The sequence below is a fragment of the Nicotiana tabacum genome, chromosome 20, assembly GCF_000715075.1.
Source record: "Nicotiana tabacum cultivar K326 chromosome 20, ASM71507v2, whole genome shotgun sequence".
In the NCBI taxonomy this organism is placed as follows: Eukaryota; Viridiplantae; Streptophyta; class Magnoliopsida; order Solanales; family Solanaceae; genus Nicotiana; species Nicotiana tabacum.
This window is the reverse complement of record NC_134099.1, coordinates 110,521,146-110,540,806: the sequence shown is the minus strand read 5'-3', so window position 1 is coordinate 110,540,806 and position 19,661 is coordinate 110,521,146. Positions and strand designations below refer to the sequence as shown.

Genomic DNA, 19,661 nt, shown 5'->3' with positions numbered 1-19,661 from the left:
CATACGATGTAGAGTTAGTACACTCATAGAGGTTGATACTTTGAGCATTTTGTATGCAACTTGCAAGCCTTAACATATTGTCTAACACCATATAGTATGCACTGAGCTGTATAGATTAATGCACCAGTAGCAATTAAGGATGGGGGGAAATTAAGAATTTGATGGCCACCTGGGATTCTGCCTTCAACTGCTGCTACTAATATTAGTGAAAAAATAGAAGCAATAAAGGCCACATTCAAATTATATTGTTAGCAACATGTATATTGTTTCCTTTTTGGTTTATTAATTAATATGCTTCTTTTATTGTTAGGCTATGTGCCAATTAAATTCTGAAAATAGGAAAAACAAAAGTGGAGGCATCGAATGGGACCTATTAATTTTGCAAGAGTGCGTGTGGAATTGGTAATATTTAGTCGACACTTTGTAATCTGACTTTCATTTCTTTTTGTACTTTGTTGGAACACAATGATGTTTTTTTATATTTTCTTTGATGTAATTTGTAGCACGCAACCAAAGAGAACAACGAGGAACCATCAAAGTCTGAAATGTTTATTACAACTTGTACAAAGAAAGGGAAGGAAGTTCATTCAAATACTCAAGTTGCAATAGTAAATCATGCTGCAAGTTAAGTCTTGTTATTTTATTTTCTCTCTTTAACTGAATGTGTTTCTTTAATATGATTTTATTTGTACAAGATGTTAGATATTTGTCAACCTTTCTCAAATAATATGATTATACCGGCACAAGATTTTTAATATGATGTTGCCTGCACAGAATTCTCCATTCTGTATCTGTGAGTCATAAATGTTGAATGAAAATAAATATTCAGAAGTAGATGATATTATTTGTTTCAGAAGTAGTCATTTGGAGTAGATACTTGTCCACTCTAGTAGAAGCTCGAACCACCATTGTCCAGTCTTCCCCAGTTGATATCCTTGCTATTCCATTGTCCTTAGATTTAACATCCTTTGATCCAGTAACTTATCCAGCAGTTTCCCCGTTACTACTGAAATTTTCAGATTGCAAAGCAATCTCACGATCCTCCTTGTCACTTTTAGGTTCAACGGCTTATTGTGAATCTTCCTTTTGCACAACCTGCTCGCTTCCATCCTTCAAAAGAGTTGTTTGTGCACCAACAGTATATTGATCATCAATTGGATGAGTACATCTTTAGCTTCCACACCTGTTGATTTATCAGTTGTTTTACCCAATCTAACAATAGGTCGATCACCATCTGTCGCACCAGCTTTTGCCTTCTCACGTGCAAACTGTTGTACATTAGTTTGCCTCTATCCTTTTTGTCCAGAACCTGGACCTGTAGCAACACCCTGCTCGTTAACCTCCACTTGTCGCTGCACCTCGACTTTAGATTTATCAAAATTTTGCACAGCCTCCGACTTCTTCTGATTATTCCTCATAAGCACAATATTTTCCATAGCGACTAGACATGAGTTACTCTTCCAGCAACAGCTACATCCTATGAAAATCTAGCAAAAGCTATTTCAACAGGAACTATAGCAGTACTAGCGACAGCTGCTACATGTGATGTCTTAAACGGATTTTAAGCATACTCATGATCCCCCTGATGTGATTTTGAAGCCGGTGTAGCAGCTGTAGGATTAAACAAGAAATTTTGATAGGTGGTATATCTGGTTCAAGGTTTAAACAGGATTAAACAAGATTACACAGGTTTAAACAGGATTAACCAGATAAATAAGAAATTTTATATGTGCTATATCTGGTTCAACTTATTCTTAATTTTTGGACTTGTCTCTAATTTCTCTGTAGCCAGTGGTAGTCGCGGTTCTGATTTATTATGTGCAAATAGCTGAAAGAAGTTGGGAAGTTGGGTGCTGGTTCATAGGCTGAAGAAATTAAGTACCTTATACGAAAGACTGACAAACCCAGCTAACAACTGAACTTTTCCTACCACCTTTGCGTTTGATGAAACCTCTTCATTCATATTAAGCTGTCAAATACCTAAGTGGTCTTATAGCACATTATCCGAAGCAAAGGAAACATTTTGCAGGCTATCGCTATTTGGTACATGTTCACAAATTTCCTTCTTGGATAAGAGTTAACTGCTTCTGAACTTAACACCTATTTTCCGATTAAAAAACTACAAAAGCGCTTAGGTCTGCTCCTTTGAGCAATTCCTTCGTTCATTGAGAATGAATACAGTTAGATTGTGCTAGATGTTGCCAATGAATTCCAGCTAGGAAGTAACACGAAAACTACAAAATGAAACTTCATATTAAAATGGTTATGATCATTGTCACTGAAAAATCTATTGACATTCTTGGCTAAATTTTGAGGTATGTTAAACTTTTATTTAATCTGACTTGACTTGTTAAAAATTATTTTAGTGCTCTATCTATCTTGACTTGTAAGTGATGTGTAATAATAATTATTTGATAGTATGAACTTCAGAATTGCCAAATTCTGGAGAAACAACAGATGATGCATTTAGGGCTGTATTTGGAAAGGAGCAGCCTGGTCAGGTTAGATGCTATGGTAGATCGGTGATGACAAGCTCTCTGAAAAAAGATGAAGAAATCACCAAGCTTAAACAAAATCATGCCAACGAAATAACTTCTCTGAAGGAAGAAATGAACGAAATGATGAGGAAAGAAATGTGATGTTCTTTTAGTCAATTGGTGAAAAACAACCCTGGATTAGATTTTCATGATATACAAGGGTGTGTTGGATCTAATATTCCTTCACCGGTTGATGCAAGTAGTGCACGAACTATGAGAGGCAAAAATTTACAACATTCTTCTGGCTCAACTCATGCCCCGAGTATTGAAAAGGTATTTATATTTTACAATTCCAAAAACTACCTCAATCTTAAGTAACTTACAAAATCATGCTTTCTATAAGTGTGTGATAGGAAACTGAATCTATTGTCATGACTAAGATTCTAGGGGTCATAATGTTTGAAAGTAGACTATAGAAAAAATATTTGCAGAGTTGGTTATTGGTATCTCAATAGGTCTTTGCTAGTGAACTTCTTGAACCAACATTGCTTTATTACTATAGATAGTACACAAAGTGTGTTTCTTTTGTTGAAATTTATTTCAAGTATATGCATTTGAATTATTTTTATTCTATTACTTATCATTTAAATTAATGCTTCATATATATATATATATATGTGTGTGTGTGTGTGTGTGTGTGTGTGTGTGTGTGTGTGTGTGTGAATGAACTTGATGCAAACAAATATAGTTTTTAACCCCAAAATTGTGGCTAATATATGTATTTGAAAAATAATTTTGTAGTGTAGACAAAATCACCACGCTTCGAAACTGTGCCATATGGATTGTCAATCTGGCATTGTTAATGATAAATGTTGCTCTAGAAGTCACACTTTGTAAGCGTAGCCTATAACGTGACAAAGATCACGCTTTATAAGTGTAGCCTTATTTCACAAAAGCGTGGCTATATGAGAAAATATAAGTGCGGTGTTTGTACCGTATCGGCCACACTTTTAAAGCGTTGCTTCTAAGGCAACACCTACAAAGCGTGGCCAATAGTCAAAGGTTACGGTACTTTGGGCCACCCCCAAAAAGCATTGCCTAAAGTAGTAAAGTGTTGCCTTTGCTGAAATGCTACACTTCTTGGCATCTTAGGCCATACTTCTTAGGGGTGGTTGTAGGCCTAAAATGTTGTAGTGGCTGCCTACGTATCCTTTCAGAATCAAGTGGAACGTAGTTCAGGGAAACATTTTGTTTTGTTGTTTTTGTTTTCTTTTTGTTGTTTTCTTTTTGTTGTTTTTCTTTCATTTTCTTTTGATGATTTTTTTTACTTTTACAATGTTTCCAAGTTCCAAAGAGAATAATGAAAGAAAGGTAACCGACTCAAAGGGTTAGCAAAGGTTTGGAGAATTTGGGGTAGCGAGAATGAATGCCTTCGTCATCCCAATCAGATAATGTTGTTGCTGCAGAAAGACCAGACATAATACTTTTTGACGGCGTCTGCATTTAGAGCTGTTTTGGGGTCATTTCCTTCAATGTCTCCTAGGTATAATGCCCCTTTTGGTAACAATTTTCTGATAATGTATGGTCTCTTCCAATTAGGAGCGAACATTCCTTTTGCTTCCTGATGATGGGGAAGAATACGCCTTAAAATGAGTTGCTTCACATAAAAGTTTCTAGGCCGCATTTTCTTGTTGTAGGCATGGTCCATTCTTTGTTGATACAACTGCACGTAGTAGACTGCGGCCATTCGCTTTTCATCGATCAGGGTTAACTGTTCTAGATGAGTTTTGACCCATATACTATCCTCAATTTCAGCTTCAACAATGAACCGAAGAGAAGGGATTTCATCTTTGGCAGGTATTATGGCTTCAGTACCATAAATCAAAAGGTATGGGGTTGCTCCAACTAATGTGCGCACAGTAGTGCGATATCCCAATAATGCAAACGAAAACATTTCTTGCCATTTCCTGGAACTTTGGATCATCTTTCTCAGAATCTTCTTGATGTTTTTGTTTGCTGCTTCAATGGTACCATTAGCTTTGGGCCGACAAGGTGTATAGTGCTGATACGTTATCCTGAATTATTCGCATATCTCCCTCATCAAATGACTATTCAAGTTTGCAGCATTATCCGTAATGATAGTTGTAGGAATACCAAAATGGCATATGAGATTGGAGTGCACGAAGTCTACCACAGCTTTCTTGGTGACAGATTTGAGAGTAATTGTTTCATCCCACTTTGTAAAGTAGTCGATAGCGACCAATATGAATCTATGCCCATTTGAAGCTTTTGGCTCGATCGGCCAAATGACGTCCATACCCCAGGCAACAAATGGCCAAGGTGCTGATATGGGATGTAATTCTGTAGGGGGTGCATGAATCAGATCACCGCGCACCTGACAATGATGACATTTTCGGACAAAATTGAAGCAATCTTTTTCCATAGTCATCAAGTAACAGCCTGCTCGAAGGATTTTCTTTGCTAGGACGTATCTATTCATGTGGGGTCCACAAACCCCTGTGTGCACTTCATGCATGATTCGTCCTGCCTCTTCGGCATCCATACATCTTAGCAAGTTGAGATGTGGAGTCCTTTTGTACAAGACCTCTCCGCTCAAGAAGAAACCGCTAATAAGCCTTCTAATTGTTCTCATTTGGTCTCCATTGGCTTGCTCGGGATATTCTTTAGTTTTAACAAATCTCTTGATGTCATGATACCATAGCTGAACATTCGGTTCCACCTCAACCGTATTGCAGTAACCATTCCATTCTCGAATTTTGATTTCCAACGGGTCGATGTGGAGATTGCTTGGATACAGCAACATCGAGGCCAAAGTAGCGAGAGCATCGACTAACTCATTGTGAAAATGAGGAATGTACCTGATCTCGATTGAATTGAACTGTTTACTAAGATCCTCCACATGTTGCATGTAGGGAATAAGCTTGACATCCCGAGTTTCCCATTCACCCTGAGCTTGTCAGATAATCAAGTTTGAATCCCCCACGATCAAAATTTCTTCAACATCTTGGTCGATTGCTATATTCATACCCATAATGTAGGCTTCATACTCATTAGTGTTGTTTGTGCAGAAAAATCGAAGTTGGGCTATGGCTAGATAGTGCTGACCCGTGGGTGAGATCAACATTGCCCTAATTCCAACGCCTTTTTGTGTTCACAGTGCCATCTAAGAACATTTTCCATGCATCGGTGTCTTCAGATGTTACCTCAACTGAATTTACCTCTTTATTCGGGAATTAGGTATTCATCAATTGGTATTCATCATCAATAGGGTTTTTAGCTACGTGATCTGCTAAAGCCTGGGCTTTCATTACTATATGGGTGACATAGACTATGTCAAATTCAATGAGCAGTATCTGCCATTTTGCTAACCTCCCTGTGGGCATTGACTTATGGAATACGTACTTTAAAGGATCCAACCTAGTGATGAGGTAAGTGGTATAGGCCAACAGGTAATGCCTAAGCTTCTGAGCGACCCAATTTAGAGCGCAACAAGTCCTTTCCAAAAGGGTATATTCGGCTTCATAACTTGTGAACTTTTTGCTCAAATAGTAGATTGCCTACACTCTTCTCTCAGTCACGTCATGTTTCCCAAGGACACATCTAAAATAATTCTCCAAGACTGTCAAATACAGAAACGAAGGTCTCCCAGGTTCAGGTGGGACCAAGACTGGCAGGTTCGACATATATTCTTTGATTTTGTCAAAGGATTCTTGACACTCATCCGTCCGTTTAATTGATGTGTCTTTATTTAAAGCTTGAAGATGGGTTCACATGTAGAAGTCAACTGGGCAATGAATCGGCTAATGTAGTTCAGCCTTCCCAGCAAGCTCATGAACTTTTTCTTAGTCATTAGAGGAGGCAAATTCCGAATAGACTTTATCTTCGTTGGGTATAGCTCGATGCCCCTCCGACTGACTATAAATCCCAAAAGTTTGCTAGATGGAACCCCAAATGAGCATTTAGCCGGATTTAACTTCAAATCATACTTACGCAGCCGCTCAAAGAACATTCTTATGTCCCGAACAAGGTTTTCATGTGTTCTAGATTTAATGATCACGGCATTCACATACACTTCAATTTCATGGTGCATCATGTCATGAAAGATGGCAGTCATGGCCCTCATCTAAGTTGCACTGGCATTCTTCAAACCAAAAGGCATGACCCTGTAACAGTAGGTGCCCCAGGGTGTGGTGAAAGCTGTCTTTTCCGCATCCTCTTCATCCATCAACACCTGAAGATATCCTGCATAACAATCCACGAAAGACTGTATCTCATGTTTGGCAGAGTTATTAACAAGGATGTGGATATTTATCAAAGGGAAGTTGTCCTTGGGACTTGCTTTGTTTAGGTCTCTTTAGTCAACACACACTCGGGTATTCCCGTCTTTCTTTGGTACGGGAACTACATTGGCCAGTCATGTAGTGTATCAGACCAGTCGGATCACTCCCGCCTTCAACTGTCTTGTGACCTCTTCTTTGATCTTGTCACTGATATCAGTTTTAAACTTCCTTTGTTGTTGCTAGATATGGGGACAATCGAGGTAAATCAGCAGCTTATAGACCACCAGATTGACACTTAGTCCTGGCATGTCATCGTAAGACCAAGCAAACACATCTTTAAATTCGAACAAAAGTTGGATCAATGCATCCCTGGTTCTTTCATCTATGTGAATGCTTATAATGGTTTCTTGGACCTCTTTAGAACTACTCAAATTAACCGGCTCGGTTTCATTTATGTTCGGCTTAGGTTTATTCTCAAATTGTTCCAATTCTCAGTTTATTTCCCCAAAAGCCTTTTCTTCATCGTATCCTGATTCTTGGTTCATTATTTCACAATTAGACAGCGTGTTTGGATTTGGGCATGAAGTCCGCAAGCATGTCATGTTATTTAAAGCCGCATTATTAGAACTGAAATAAGAAATAAGAAAAAATTACAAAAATCAGAAAGAATAAAGAGAGATGAACGATGAAATATTGATTTCATTTCATTGAATTTTGAAGATAAAATGGTTTACATTGGAAATTAAAGACAATGAACTAAAAGAAACATCCGAGTTACACCCTGAAATAACTCTGATGTAGAAAAGGTGGCAAGACTGGACTACCGGGATTCCCGCCTGACTTGGAACAGAGTAGCCTTCCAATTTTGCAACTTGGCATTGGGTCCCATGTACAGCACCTCAGTAGTGCTCGAGCCTTCTCCCGGCTGAACCATGTGGTTCATACAACATCTGCCTCTTAGCCTCACAAATTTATTTAATTTCCTCGGCCGTGAAGGCCTCATATTCTTCTTCTTCATTGTACTTGGGCCTGACGAAGGTTTCGAACAAATGTGGGATCGGCTGAGGCAAGACCCAACCGTTGTTCTTTCGCTCATTTGGCCATGTTTCATCAACTAGCGTGGCTTGGAAACCCATACCAAAGAACTTCTTGCTAGCAGACAAAGTGATAGGTTATGTGATTCCTTGCAATGATGTCCCGAGACCCTTCCCGGGTTTATAACTATGTCTGATCAGTTCCTTGACAACCATAATTGACGCATTTGAGAGAAAGGATTGAGGACAAGGGCTTCCTTCTTAACATTGGTCTGCGACCACAACCTCGAAAGCTTGATAGACTATATGTTCGACTACCATCCTTTCCAGTTGCTCGACATCGGTTTCAATTGGGACATAAGCTTCATTTAGGGTTTTATCAACACCTTCTGATGCTCGGTTGAATTTATTAATAGAGACAACAAAGAGACCTGAGCAGGAGATATTTGGAGATGGTCAATTATCTCATAGTCCGCAATTTTCATTTTCCTAAAGAACTCTTCTGCTTCTTCGGCACTAACTGGCTTCTTGAGTGGGAAACACTTTTTTGTGGTATTATTCACTTCCTCCAAATTGAGGTATTTCTCAGCAGGGTTGGCTTCATTTACTTCCCATGCAATTTCTTTCCCTTTGTATGTCACAATTGCTCTGTTGTACTTCCAAGGGACTGCAGTGGGATCTTTTATAGGCCTTTATGGTGTGTGACTAATGATAACGGGCACACTCAAACTGGGTGCAATTACTGGTCCTCGCACCATGTAGGTCCCTTTGGGTACATACATCTTGGGTTCCTTGTTCAACTCGAGTTTCTTAGGAGGACTCTATGCCAATTGCTCTTTCCTGTGAGCTCGGGGAACATAAAGAATGACGTCTTTAGGGGGTACTGCCCCTGTTTTGTTTCACACAATCTTTTCTTCACTTCGAGGAGCAGAGTTACTCTTCTAATCCCCCTTATCTTGATTTGTGGCAACCCGTTGGCTTCTTTTCACATCGACTATGGCAATGATGGCTTTTAGAGCTGGGTCAAACTCGTTATCTTCACAAATCATTCCAATGACTGGCCCGTGGTTGTGAGCCGACAATGGGTTGTTGGTCACATTGGGAACCTCTTCATCTTTCAGCACTACCCTCTTTTGCTCTATCAAGTTTTCAATTGCCCTTTTGAGAGTCCAACAATCTTCAGTGTCATGCCCTTCCACCCTTGAATGATAGGCACATTGTGTACCGGGTCGGTAGGAAGGTGACTCTGGGTTTTGTCTATTCGGGGTACAGGTTGTAGCAAACCCATTTGGACTAGTTTAGGGAAAAGGCTAGAGTAGGATTCACCAATAGGCATGAAATTTGTTCTTCTAGGGGGTTCCTGAGCACGTGCATTATAGGGGAAATTATTTTGTGGAGGTTGGTGATTATACTAAGCGTGGTGAGTAGGTTGATTTATAGGAAATGGAGCTCGATTTTGGTGGAATTTGTGGCCTAGTGTATGGTTGGGTATTCATTACTGCATACGGCTGAGGAGCCATAGCACAGGCCGCGTCTTGATGGGGATAATAATGTTGTGGGGTGCTTGTAAAGAAGTAATTTCTGGGTGGACGGGGTTTTCTTACACTTGACGTTGCCATTGCCACTTCTTCCTTCTTCTTTCGGTTCGCTACACCTCCAAACCCGCCTTGAATTGCTTGGGAGGTAGACCTTATAGCATATTGACTCAATATGCGCCCTGTTTTTAGACCATTCTCGACCATTTCACCAATTTTGATGGCCTCGGCAAATGGTTTCCCCAATGCAGACATCATATTCTGTAAATAATCAGCATCTCGGGCTAGAAGAAAAAAACTAACCATTTTGTTTCATCCATTGGGGGCTTGACTCTTGCCACTTGTTCGCGCCATTTGATAGCATACTCTCGGAAGCTTTCCGAGGACTTCTTCTTGAGATTCGACAACGAATTCCTGTCTGGGGCTATGTCGATGTTATACTAAAATAGCCTGACAAAATCCCGAGCCAGGTCATCCCAAATATGCCAACGAGATATATCCTGATCTGTGTACCATTCAGAAGTAATGCCGACCAGGCTTTTTCCAAAATAAGCCATGAGAAGCTCCTCGTTTCCACTTGCTCCCCGCAATTGGTTGCAGTACCTCTTGAGGTGGGCTATGGGATCCCCATGTCCGTAATACTTTTTAAACTTCGAGGTTTTGAAACCCAGGGGTAAATGCACGTGTGGGAACATACACAGATCAGCGTAGGGTATGCTCTTTTGCCCGCTCAACCCTGTATATTTTTTAGACTCTGCTCCATGCTCCTCATTTTTTGGGTAATCTCCTCTTTTTCAAGGTTCTTTGTGGTTTTCTCCCGTCCCACGGTAAACTCGTACCAGGGTGGCTGGGGGTAAGCATTGGTAGTGAACTGGGTAGGTTCCGGTGGGAAGGATGGTACTTGGAAGGTGAAAGATGATGAATCAAAACTAGGCCTGGGCAAAGTGGGTTGTACCGTGGCCGAACAAGGTGGCATAGTTAATATGTTGGAGGCCGCACCTAAAATCAACACCTGGGGGCGAACCTCAGAAGGTGTTCCAACAAAGTTGGCTGAGATGGTAGGATATCCAAGTGGCGTATTCGGATAACTTATTAGGACGTTAGAAGTCCCACATGCCCTGGGAAGTAACTCAGGGAATCCAGGTATCGCACTTGGTGGCTCTCTGCCATTGTAGCAGACGTCCCACATTTCCATCATGCGGAGACGCAGAATTCTGTGCTGAGGAATTTTGGATGGCCGAGATCGGGCTATCCTCCAAGATAGGAACTGTTGGCAGATGGCTTTCCGATGACATTTCTACACTTCCTTTTGATCTTGTAAAGTACGGATGTGAAGCCAGACTACCACAAAACCAACCACCTTAATATGGAACCGAAACTCAACAGTAGACAACAAACCGAATAGTTTGAATCAAATAACACATAGGTATTCGCACATTCGGGTGTGATGCACCTATACAGTTAAATGTGTTTCTACATGTTTCGGTTGCGTGTTTCATCCAAGATTTTGTTTATCTCTCCACTTTTCCTTTCTTTCCACTTTGGCTTTTTAATGTTTCTCCTCTTATTCCTGTCTTGCTCTCTTTTCTTTCCTCTCTTTTCTTGTTTTTCTCGCTTTTCTTTTGGTTTTTCTTTTGCTATCTTTCTTTTTTATTAGTTTCTCTTTCATTTGAGTTATTTACAAAATCATGACTGAATCCGATGAGGATTGCCTACGTATCATGACACCGGGTGAATCATATCATCACGTAGTTCAAGAAATAAATGCGAAAAATAAAGAAACAATTTTTGTGGTTTTACAAATTTTCATTAATACAACTTCTACTTTACTGAATTACAAAAGGACTCAAAACATACTTTTTCTTGGAATTTAAAACTTCATACAGACTCGAAACATACTTTAAAAATAAATATCAGACTCAAAAAAGAAAATATAATCAAGAGTACATCAGTGCCTCCAACCCTATCCTAGGAACACCAACTCGTCTTGCTGCGGGCCTACGTGCCATGTCATTTTAGAGACGATAGAGATCCTCCATTATCTGGCGGACAAAGACCATTACTGTGGTGAAGAACATGGACCTGGTTATGTCCTGACACTCGCTGCTTTTCATCAAGATGTATTCGGCGATTCTTCTGACCCTTTCCCTTATGATGCCCTTTTCTTGCAACAAACGCCCAATCTACTGGGATCTAGCCTCTAAGACCTGGGTGGCGATATGATTCTGTTCTTGCAAATTCTGTAGGTCTCCCTCTAGCTGTGCCATCAAAGCGTAGCAATGTTCTCTCTCGGCTATGAAGCTCTTGGCTTGTTTAGCCATTTTACTTTCGAGGTTGTTAATCTCTTTTTCCCAACTTGAGACCCCTCTTTCATATCTTTCTTTCATCTGTTGAACAAAAGCTGCCCGTCCTTCTGCATTTTTGGCCAACTTTGTTCGTACTTTTGCTAGGTCAGACTTAGTTTTCTGCATATCATCCTCACAGTCACGTACCTTTTGTGTAAGGTTGTAGATGAGCCTTTCATCTTTTCTGCTTCTGCCCGGGTTCTCAGCTACTATTCTAAGTTGTCGAACCTGGGCTCTAAGGGCTTCATTTTCTTGGACCAGCCTTTTTCTTTCACCCTCGGCCTCCCGTTCCTGTAGATCATTATTAAAGGTGACATTTCTCAACTCTTCTCACAAAGCGTGGATGTTGGCTTGATATTTCTTTTCATTTTCTCCCCAGGCCAACCTTTCCTAAATTTTGTCATCAAAAGCTTGAACATGGGGCCTTTTGGCAGGCCTCTCGGGCTCGGGCTCATTTTTCACATAAAACCTTCTTTCAAACCAAGCAGCATAATTGGGATCAACTTCTCCCCTAGCCGTGTTTGGTACCTAGGTGTCTCTTTTTAGATACCGACAACCATTCCAATCCCGTTGAACTAAAGCCTCGAGTAGCATTGTTTCTGGGTGTAATTCAATGACTTGGGTACTTAGATCTGCATCTTCGGGTATAACAAAATATCTTCCCTATTGTCTCAAAACTCTTCGTGGTGCATATGGTTGGATACTCCTGAATCCCATCATCATCAAGTAGCCTTTTGAAGTTGTCATGTTATGACTTCTGTTACCGGAAGTCATCCCATGGTCCATTCAATTTGATTTGCTCTCAGATTTTTTAAATAGGAGACCCAAGCTTCAAATCCTTCTGGCGGTTTGTAGTCTTCCACCCTTTCCTCATAATTTATGATGAAATTGTTCCCGTCCGAAGCATATACATGGAGAAGGTGTTCAATCATCCACATTTGAAGAAGATATTGCAACCCTCGAAGAATTGAGCCCTAGATTAGCACAAGGTTAACTCCTAGTAAACGTCTGCCAGCACTAACGGGACAAGCATGTGATCTTTTTTGGTGACGAGGATCTATGCGATTCATGCCATACAAGTGTCTATTGTGCCTCCACATTTGGAAAGACCATGACTCCTAAAAATGCCACGATGAAGGCAAACCGACGATGAATTTGCCATGTGCTCTTGTCTTATTTGTTATTTAACCCATTTTTAAGTGTTTCAAACCCGGCTGAGTGCCCGAACCTAAAGTACAAGAAGTAGATAGAACAACATCCTTTGCTCACGTGGGCCTTATTCATTTGTTTACTAATATTCAGAAGATCAAATAACTTGTGCACAGAGGGAGCCCTTAGGAATATGAGTTGATGCTTTCTTAACTCTTGATCAAAATCAAGCATTGGTGGAGGGATTATTGTTTGGCTAGGCCAGCTGGGTCATTAGCTTTCTAGAGAAGTTTCTTCTTATCACTCAGAGGGAGGACTATCAGAGGCAGCTTGAGTGTCTCCAGCGGGGTTCTATGACCTTCACTCAGTACGAGACCAGATTTATTGCCTTGGCCCGTCATGCTCTTGTTATACTTCCCATTGAGAGAGAGAGTGTGAGGAGGTCCATTGAGGGACTCGCTCAGCCTATTCGATTGTAGATGGCTAAGGAGACAGGGAACGAGATTTCTTTTCAGGATGCGGCCAATGTGGCTAGAAGAATTGAGATAGTTCTAGATTAGGGGAGTTGTCAGTGGTCTGACAAGAGGCCTCATCATTCTGGCAGGTTGAATAGTGCCTCGTTTGGAGGAAGGGATTCTTTTGGTAGGGGCCATCCTCCCAGTCCGTTTCATTTAGCACTTTAGGCTTCTCATAGTGCTCTAGGGGACTGTGGCTCTTATATGTAGTATTCAGATCAGCTACCTTACAGTGCATCACCAGCTCCCATTAGTGCACCTCCGTTCCAGAGTTTTCAAGGTGGTTACTCAGGCCGTTAGGGTCAGCAGTCCTAGCAGCCGAGGGCTTGTTATACTTGTGGCAATACAAGGCATATAGCTAGATTTTGCTCTCGAGCATCGAGCAGTTCTTTTTATCAGGGTTCCTATGCCATGGTTCATGCACCAGGTGTTCCACTACTCACTCGGCCAGCTAAAGGTAGGGGTCAGGCAGCTAGTGGTGTAGGTTGAGGTGTTAGAGGTGGAAGTCAGGCCGCTAGAGGTGGAGGCCAGCCAGCAGGAGGTCATCTCAGGGATGTAGTTTAGAGTGGTGGGGCCCAACTTTGATGTTATGCTTTTCTAGCTAGGCCTGCGCCGAGGCATCCGATGCCGTTATCACAGGTACAGTTTCAATATGCATTATAGATGCTTTAGTTTTATTTGATCCAAGGTCTACATACTCATATGTGTCATCTTATTTTGCTATGTATTTGGTTGTGCACCATGATTCTTTGAGTGCTCCTGTATATATGTCCACGTCGGTTGGTGATTTTATTATTGTAAATCGTACCTATCGCTTGTGTGCGGTTATTATTGGGGGTCTTGAGACTCGTGTAGATCTCTTACTTCTAGATATGGTTGATTTTGATGTACTATTGGGGATGGATTGGCTTTCACCTTATCACGCTATATTCGATTGTCATTCCAAGACTTTGACCTTAGCCTTGTTGTGTTTGCCTCGATTGGAGTGGTGAGGGACTCCCAGTCATTCTATCAGTAGGGTTGTTTCTTATATAAAGTCTCGGTGTATGGTTGAAAAAGGGTAGTTGGCTTATTTGGTGTATGTTCGTGATTCTAATGCTTAGGTTCCTTCTATGGATTCTATGCCACTTGTTCGGGAGTTTATAGAGGTTTTTCTTGCAGACCTACCGAGGATGTCACCCGATAGAGATATCGACTTTTGCATTGATTTTACTCCGCGTACTCAGCCCATTTCTATTCTTCCATATTGTATAGCCCCGTCAGAGTTGAAAGAATTGAAGGAGCAGCTGCAAGACTTGGTTGATAAGGGCTTTATTAGACCTAGTGTCTCACCATGGGGTACGCCAATGTTTTTAGTTAAGAAGAATGATCGGTCGGAGAGGATGTGTATAGATTATCGGTAGTTGAACAAGGCCAACATCAAGAACACGTATCCATCGTTGAGGATTGATGATTTGTTTGATCAGCTTTAGGGTGCCAAAGTGTTTTCGAAGATTTATTTGAGATATGGCTACCATCAATTGAGGATTAGGGAATCAGATGTCCCTAAGACAGCTTTTCGCACTCGAAACGGGCATTATGAATTATTAGTAATGTCATTTGGGTTGACGAATGCCCCAGTAGCTTTTATGGATTTGATGAACCGGGTGTTCAAGCCTTATCTGGATTCCTTTGTGATTGTCTACATTGATGATATTTTAATCTACTTCCGCAGCCGAGAGTAGCATGAGCATCATCTTCGACTTATTCTTCAGACTTTGAGAGATAGTCAATTGTATGTTATGTTTTCGAAGTGTGAGTTTTGGTTGAGTTCAGTTGCCTTCTTGGGTCACGTCGTATTAGCAAAGGGTATTCAGGTGGATCCGAAAAAGATAGAGGTAGTTAAGGACTGGCCTAGACCCACATCAGCCATAGAGATTTGGAGTTTCTAAGGTTGGCCAGTTATTACTGTCGATTTGTGGAGGGGTTTTCATTTATAGCATCCCAGATGACCAGGTTGACCTAGAAGGGTGACTAGTTTAGGTGGTCAGACGACTGTGAGGCGAGCTTTCAGAAGCTTAAGACATCATTGACTATGGCAGCGGTGCTGTTTTTACCCACAGGTTCAAGGCCATATACCATATATTGTGACGCATCTCGTATTAAAGTTGGTGCAGTGTTGATGCAGAATGGCAAGATTATTGCATATGCTTTGTGATAGTTGAAGATTCACTAGAAGAATTATCTAGATCATGATTTGGTGCTAGCCGCAATTGTTCACACGCTAAAGATTTGAAGGCATTATTTATATGGCGTGTCATGTGAGGTGTTCACAGATCACAAGAGTTTGTAGTATCTGTTGAAGCAGAAGGAGCTAAATTTAAGGCAGAGAAGGTGGTTGGAGATATTGAAAGACTATGATATCACCGTCTTGTATCATCCTGGGAAGGGCAATGTAGAGGTTGACGCTTTGAGTAGAAAGTCAGCTAGTATGAGCAGTCTTGCGTATATTCCGGCCAGTGAGAGACCGTTTGCTTTGGATGTTTAGGCTTTAGCCAATCAGTTTGAGAGGTTGGATGTTTCGGAGCCCAGCCGTGTTTTAGCTTCCATAGTTGCTCGGTCTTCATTATTTGAGTGTATCAGGGATCGGCAGTATGATGATACTCATTTGCTTGTCCTTAGGGACACAGTGCGACACGGTGGTGCCAAGCAGGTTATAGTAGGATAAGATGGAGTTTTGAGGATGCAAGGTCGAGTTTGTCTGCCTAATTTGGATTGAATTTGAGAGTTTATTCTAGAGAAGGCCCATAGTTCCCGGTATTCTATTCATCCGGTCGCTACTAAGATGTATCAGGACTTGCGGCAGCATTATTGGTGTAGGAGGATGAAGAAGGACATTGTTGCCTATGTAGCTCGGTCTTTGAATTGTCAGCTGGTAAAGTACGAGCATCAGAGACCAAGTGGTTTGCTTCAGAAGATTGAGATTCCTGAGTGAAAGTGGGAGCGTATCACTATGGACTTTGTTGTTGGACTACCACGGACTTAGAGGAAGTTTGATACGGTATGGGTTATTGTTGATAGGTTGACTAAGTTAGCGCATTTCATTCCTGTAGCATTCTCCTACTCTTCAAATAGGTTATCCAAGATCTATATACGAGAGATTGTTCGTCTTCATGGTGTGCCCGTGTCTATTATTTCTGACCGAGGTACGTAGTTTACCTTGCATTTCTGGAAGGTAGTTCAGCGTGAGTTTGGTGCTCGGGTCGAGTTAAGCACAGTATTTCATCCTCAGACGGATGGACAGTCCAAGTGTACTATTCAGATTTTGGAGTATATGCTCTAACTATGTGTTATTGACATTACAGGTTCGTGGGATCAGTTCTTGCCAATAGCGGATTTCGTCTACAACAACAACTATCAGTTAAGCATCCAGATGGCTCCCTATGAGGCATTATATGGTAGACAGTGTTGATCTGGTTTGAGCTGGGAGAGGCTCAGTTGTTGGGTACAGATCTAGTACAGGATACCTTGGATAAGGATAAGATCATTCAGGATAGGCTTCGTACAGCTCAGTCCAGGCAAAAGAGTTATGTTGACTGTAAGGTTTGCGATATGGCATTCACGATCGGGGAGCGAGTATTGCTTTGGGTGTCGCCCATGAAGGGCGTGATGAGATTTGGGAAGAAGGGCAAGCTAAGCCCTAGATTCATCGGTCATTTTGAGTTTCTTGACCCAGTGGGAGAGGTGGCTTATAGACATGGGTTGCCGCTGGTTTATCAGATGTGCATCCAGTGTTTCATTTTTCCATGCTTTGAAAGTATCACGACAATCAATCCCACGTGTTAGACTTTAGCACTGTCCAGTTGGACAAGGACTTGACCTATGAGGAGGAGCTGGTAGCTATTCTAGACTAGCAAGTTTGTCAGTTGAGATCGAAGAGTTTCCCTTCAGTTCGTGTGCAGTAGAGATGTCAGCATGTTGAGGCAGCAACCTCGGAGTCCGAGTTCAATATGCGGAGTCGATATACCCATCTTTCCACCGACTCGTGTACTTTTCTATGTCCGTTCGAGGATGAACGGTTGTTTTAGATGTGAAGAATGTGATGACCAAAAGGTCATCTCTTGTTTTAGAAGTCAAATCTATGTCCCGAGGCCTTAAAACCCACCTTTTGTCTCCCCTCGATTTGCGTGCGTAGTCCGGGCACATTTTCGGAAAGCATTTATGTCAAATTTAAGAAAAATAATGAATTTGGCCTTTAAAATATATTAAAGTTGACTTCGGTAAATGTTTTTGGTAAATGGACCCGAACTCGTGATTTGACGGTCCCGTAGGGTCCGTAGTAAAATAAGGGACTTGGGCGTATGCCCGGAATCAATTTCTGAGGCCTCTATCCCGAAAAAAGAATTTTTAAAGAAAATTGTTTTCTGGAAAGTATAAATACTTTTGGAAATGAAATGGTGTGTGTTTTGATGGTATCGGGCCCGTGTTTTGGTTTTGAAGTCCGGTATATATTTAAAATAATAATTAAGTCGAATATGTGAAATTTTGTAAGAATCGGAGTTGATTTGTTATAAATCGGACCTTTAGTTGAGAAAATAGAAATTTCAATGTTCTTGAAGAATTTCGTGAATTTGAGGTTAAATTCGTGGTTGATTGATGTTATTTTGATGATTTGATCGCACGAGCAAGTCTGTATGATGTTTTTAGACTTGCATGCATGCTTGGTTTGGAGTCTCGAGGGCTCGAGTGAGTTTTGGATAGGCTACGGGGTGATTTGGACTTAGGAAAATGTAGCTGTGCATCTGGTATTTTTGCACAGGCCTCAGATCTCGCAATTGTGAGATCAGGGTTCACAATTGCGAATTGATCAAGCATGGGAAACGTGACCAATATGTCACAAATGCGAACCAGGCCTGGGCAGGCCCTTCTCGCAAATGTAAACTCTGGGCTTGAAATTGTGAAGGCCCTTACATCGCAAATGCGAAGATATATGATTTATAAATGGTTCACAATAATAGCAATTGTGATAATTGCACCTGTTAAGTGGGATTTTAGACGGGATTTTTCATCATTTTACAACTTTCTCAAACCCTAAACATCCTTAGGTGACTTTTCTAAGGCTCAAACTTCTCCAAATCATAAGTAAGTGATTTCTAACTCATCTTTTTCAATGTAATTTATCTTTATACATAATTTCACTTCAAAATCTAGGGGTTTTCATAGGAAATTGGGTGTTTGGGTAGAAATTAGGATTTTCAAATTTTGGGGATTTGGACCTCGATTTGAGGTCTGGTTTCAAAACTAATTGTATATTGGAGTTCGTGGGTAAATAGGTGATAGGGTTTTGTTTCAAACTTTGATTTGTGACCAAGCAGGCCCGGGGTCGATTTTTGACTTTTTAGAAAAAACATTGGAAAATCTATTTTCATGCATTAGTATTGGTTTATTTAGCATTTATAAATGTTATTAAGTAACTAATGACTGGATACAAGCGAATTGGAAGTGGAACCGAGAGGTAAAGTGGTAATTGAGGCTTGATTTTTTTCCATGGAATTGAGGTAAGTATTTGGCCTAACTTTAGTTTGAGGGAATATGAGTTTTGGCCTTATCTGCTATGTGTTAGTATCGAGTACGACACGTATAAGTATGGTGACGAGTATCTATACGTTGGTGTCAAGCATGTCCGTGAATCTTATACCATGATTGTTGTGACTCTATTATGCACTGTCCATGCTTAAAGTGATAATTATCAACGTTGAACAAGGCTTATGATAATTTTCTTGGTAATTTACCATTGTGGAGTATTGACTCAGGTTGAGATTTATTTTGTAAAGTAACTGTTGAAACGAGATTGGGTATAGGTGATTCCCTTGTCGGGATGTTATTGTTTATGTTGTTTATTCCCTTACCGGGACGTATTGTTTCTATTGTTTGGGTGAGGAAGAGTGTAAAACACAAAGGGTGATGTCGTGCATGATATTGTTAGTGAGTGTTAATGCATGAAGTGTGATGTCATGCCAATATTGTGAGTATTAATGCACGAAGGGTGATGTCGTGCCATGATTTGAGAGTTAATGCACGAAGGGTGATGTCGTGTCGATCTTTTGAGAGTTAATGCACGAAAGGTGATGTCGTGCCATGATTATGAGAGGTAATGCACGAAGGGTGATGTTGTGCACGTGTTACTGTTTTCCTTATTCCTGCTAATTTAACTATGGTGTCCTTTATGCTTTTCTATTAGTTTATTTTTAGAACTTGATATTCCTCGCAGCATGTCCCTTTCCCATCTTATTCTGTTGATTCCTGTAATTATGGTTCTGGTTGCA

General features: G+C 40.8%; 1 protein-coding gene across 1 annotated transcript; it reads right to left on the bottom strand.

Annotated features, from left to right (window-relative positions):
• Window positions 1-3,921: 3,921 nt before the first annotated feature.
• On the bottom strand, window positions 3,922-4,461 carry LOC142174492 (uncharacterized). Its single transcript, XM_075240295.1, has one exon. The coding sequence runs from the start codon at window positions 4,459-4,461 to the stop codon at window positions 3,922-3,924; it is 540 nt and encodes a 179-aa protein (XP_075096396.1).
• Window positions 4,462-19,661: the final 15,200 nt, after the last annotated feature.

Excerpts from the sequence above, each read along its gene's own strand:
- LOC142174492 (XM_075240295.1), bottom strand. The coding sequence starts at position 4,461 with ATGATCCAAAGTTCCAGGAAATGGCAAGAAATGTTTTCGTTTGCATTA.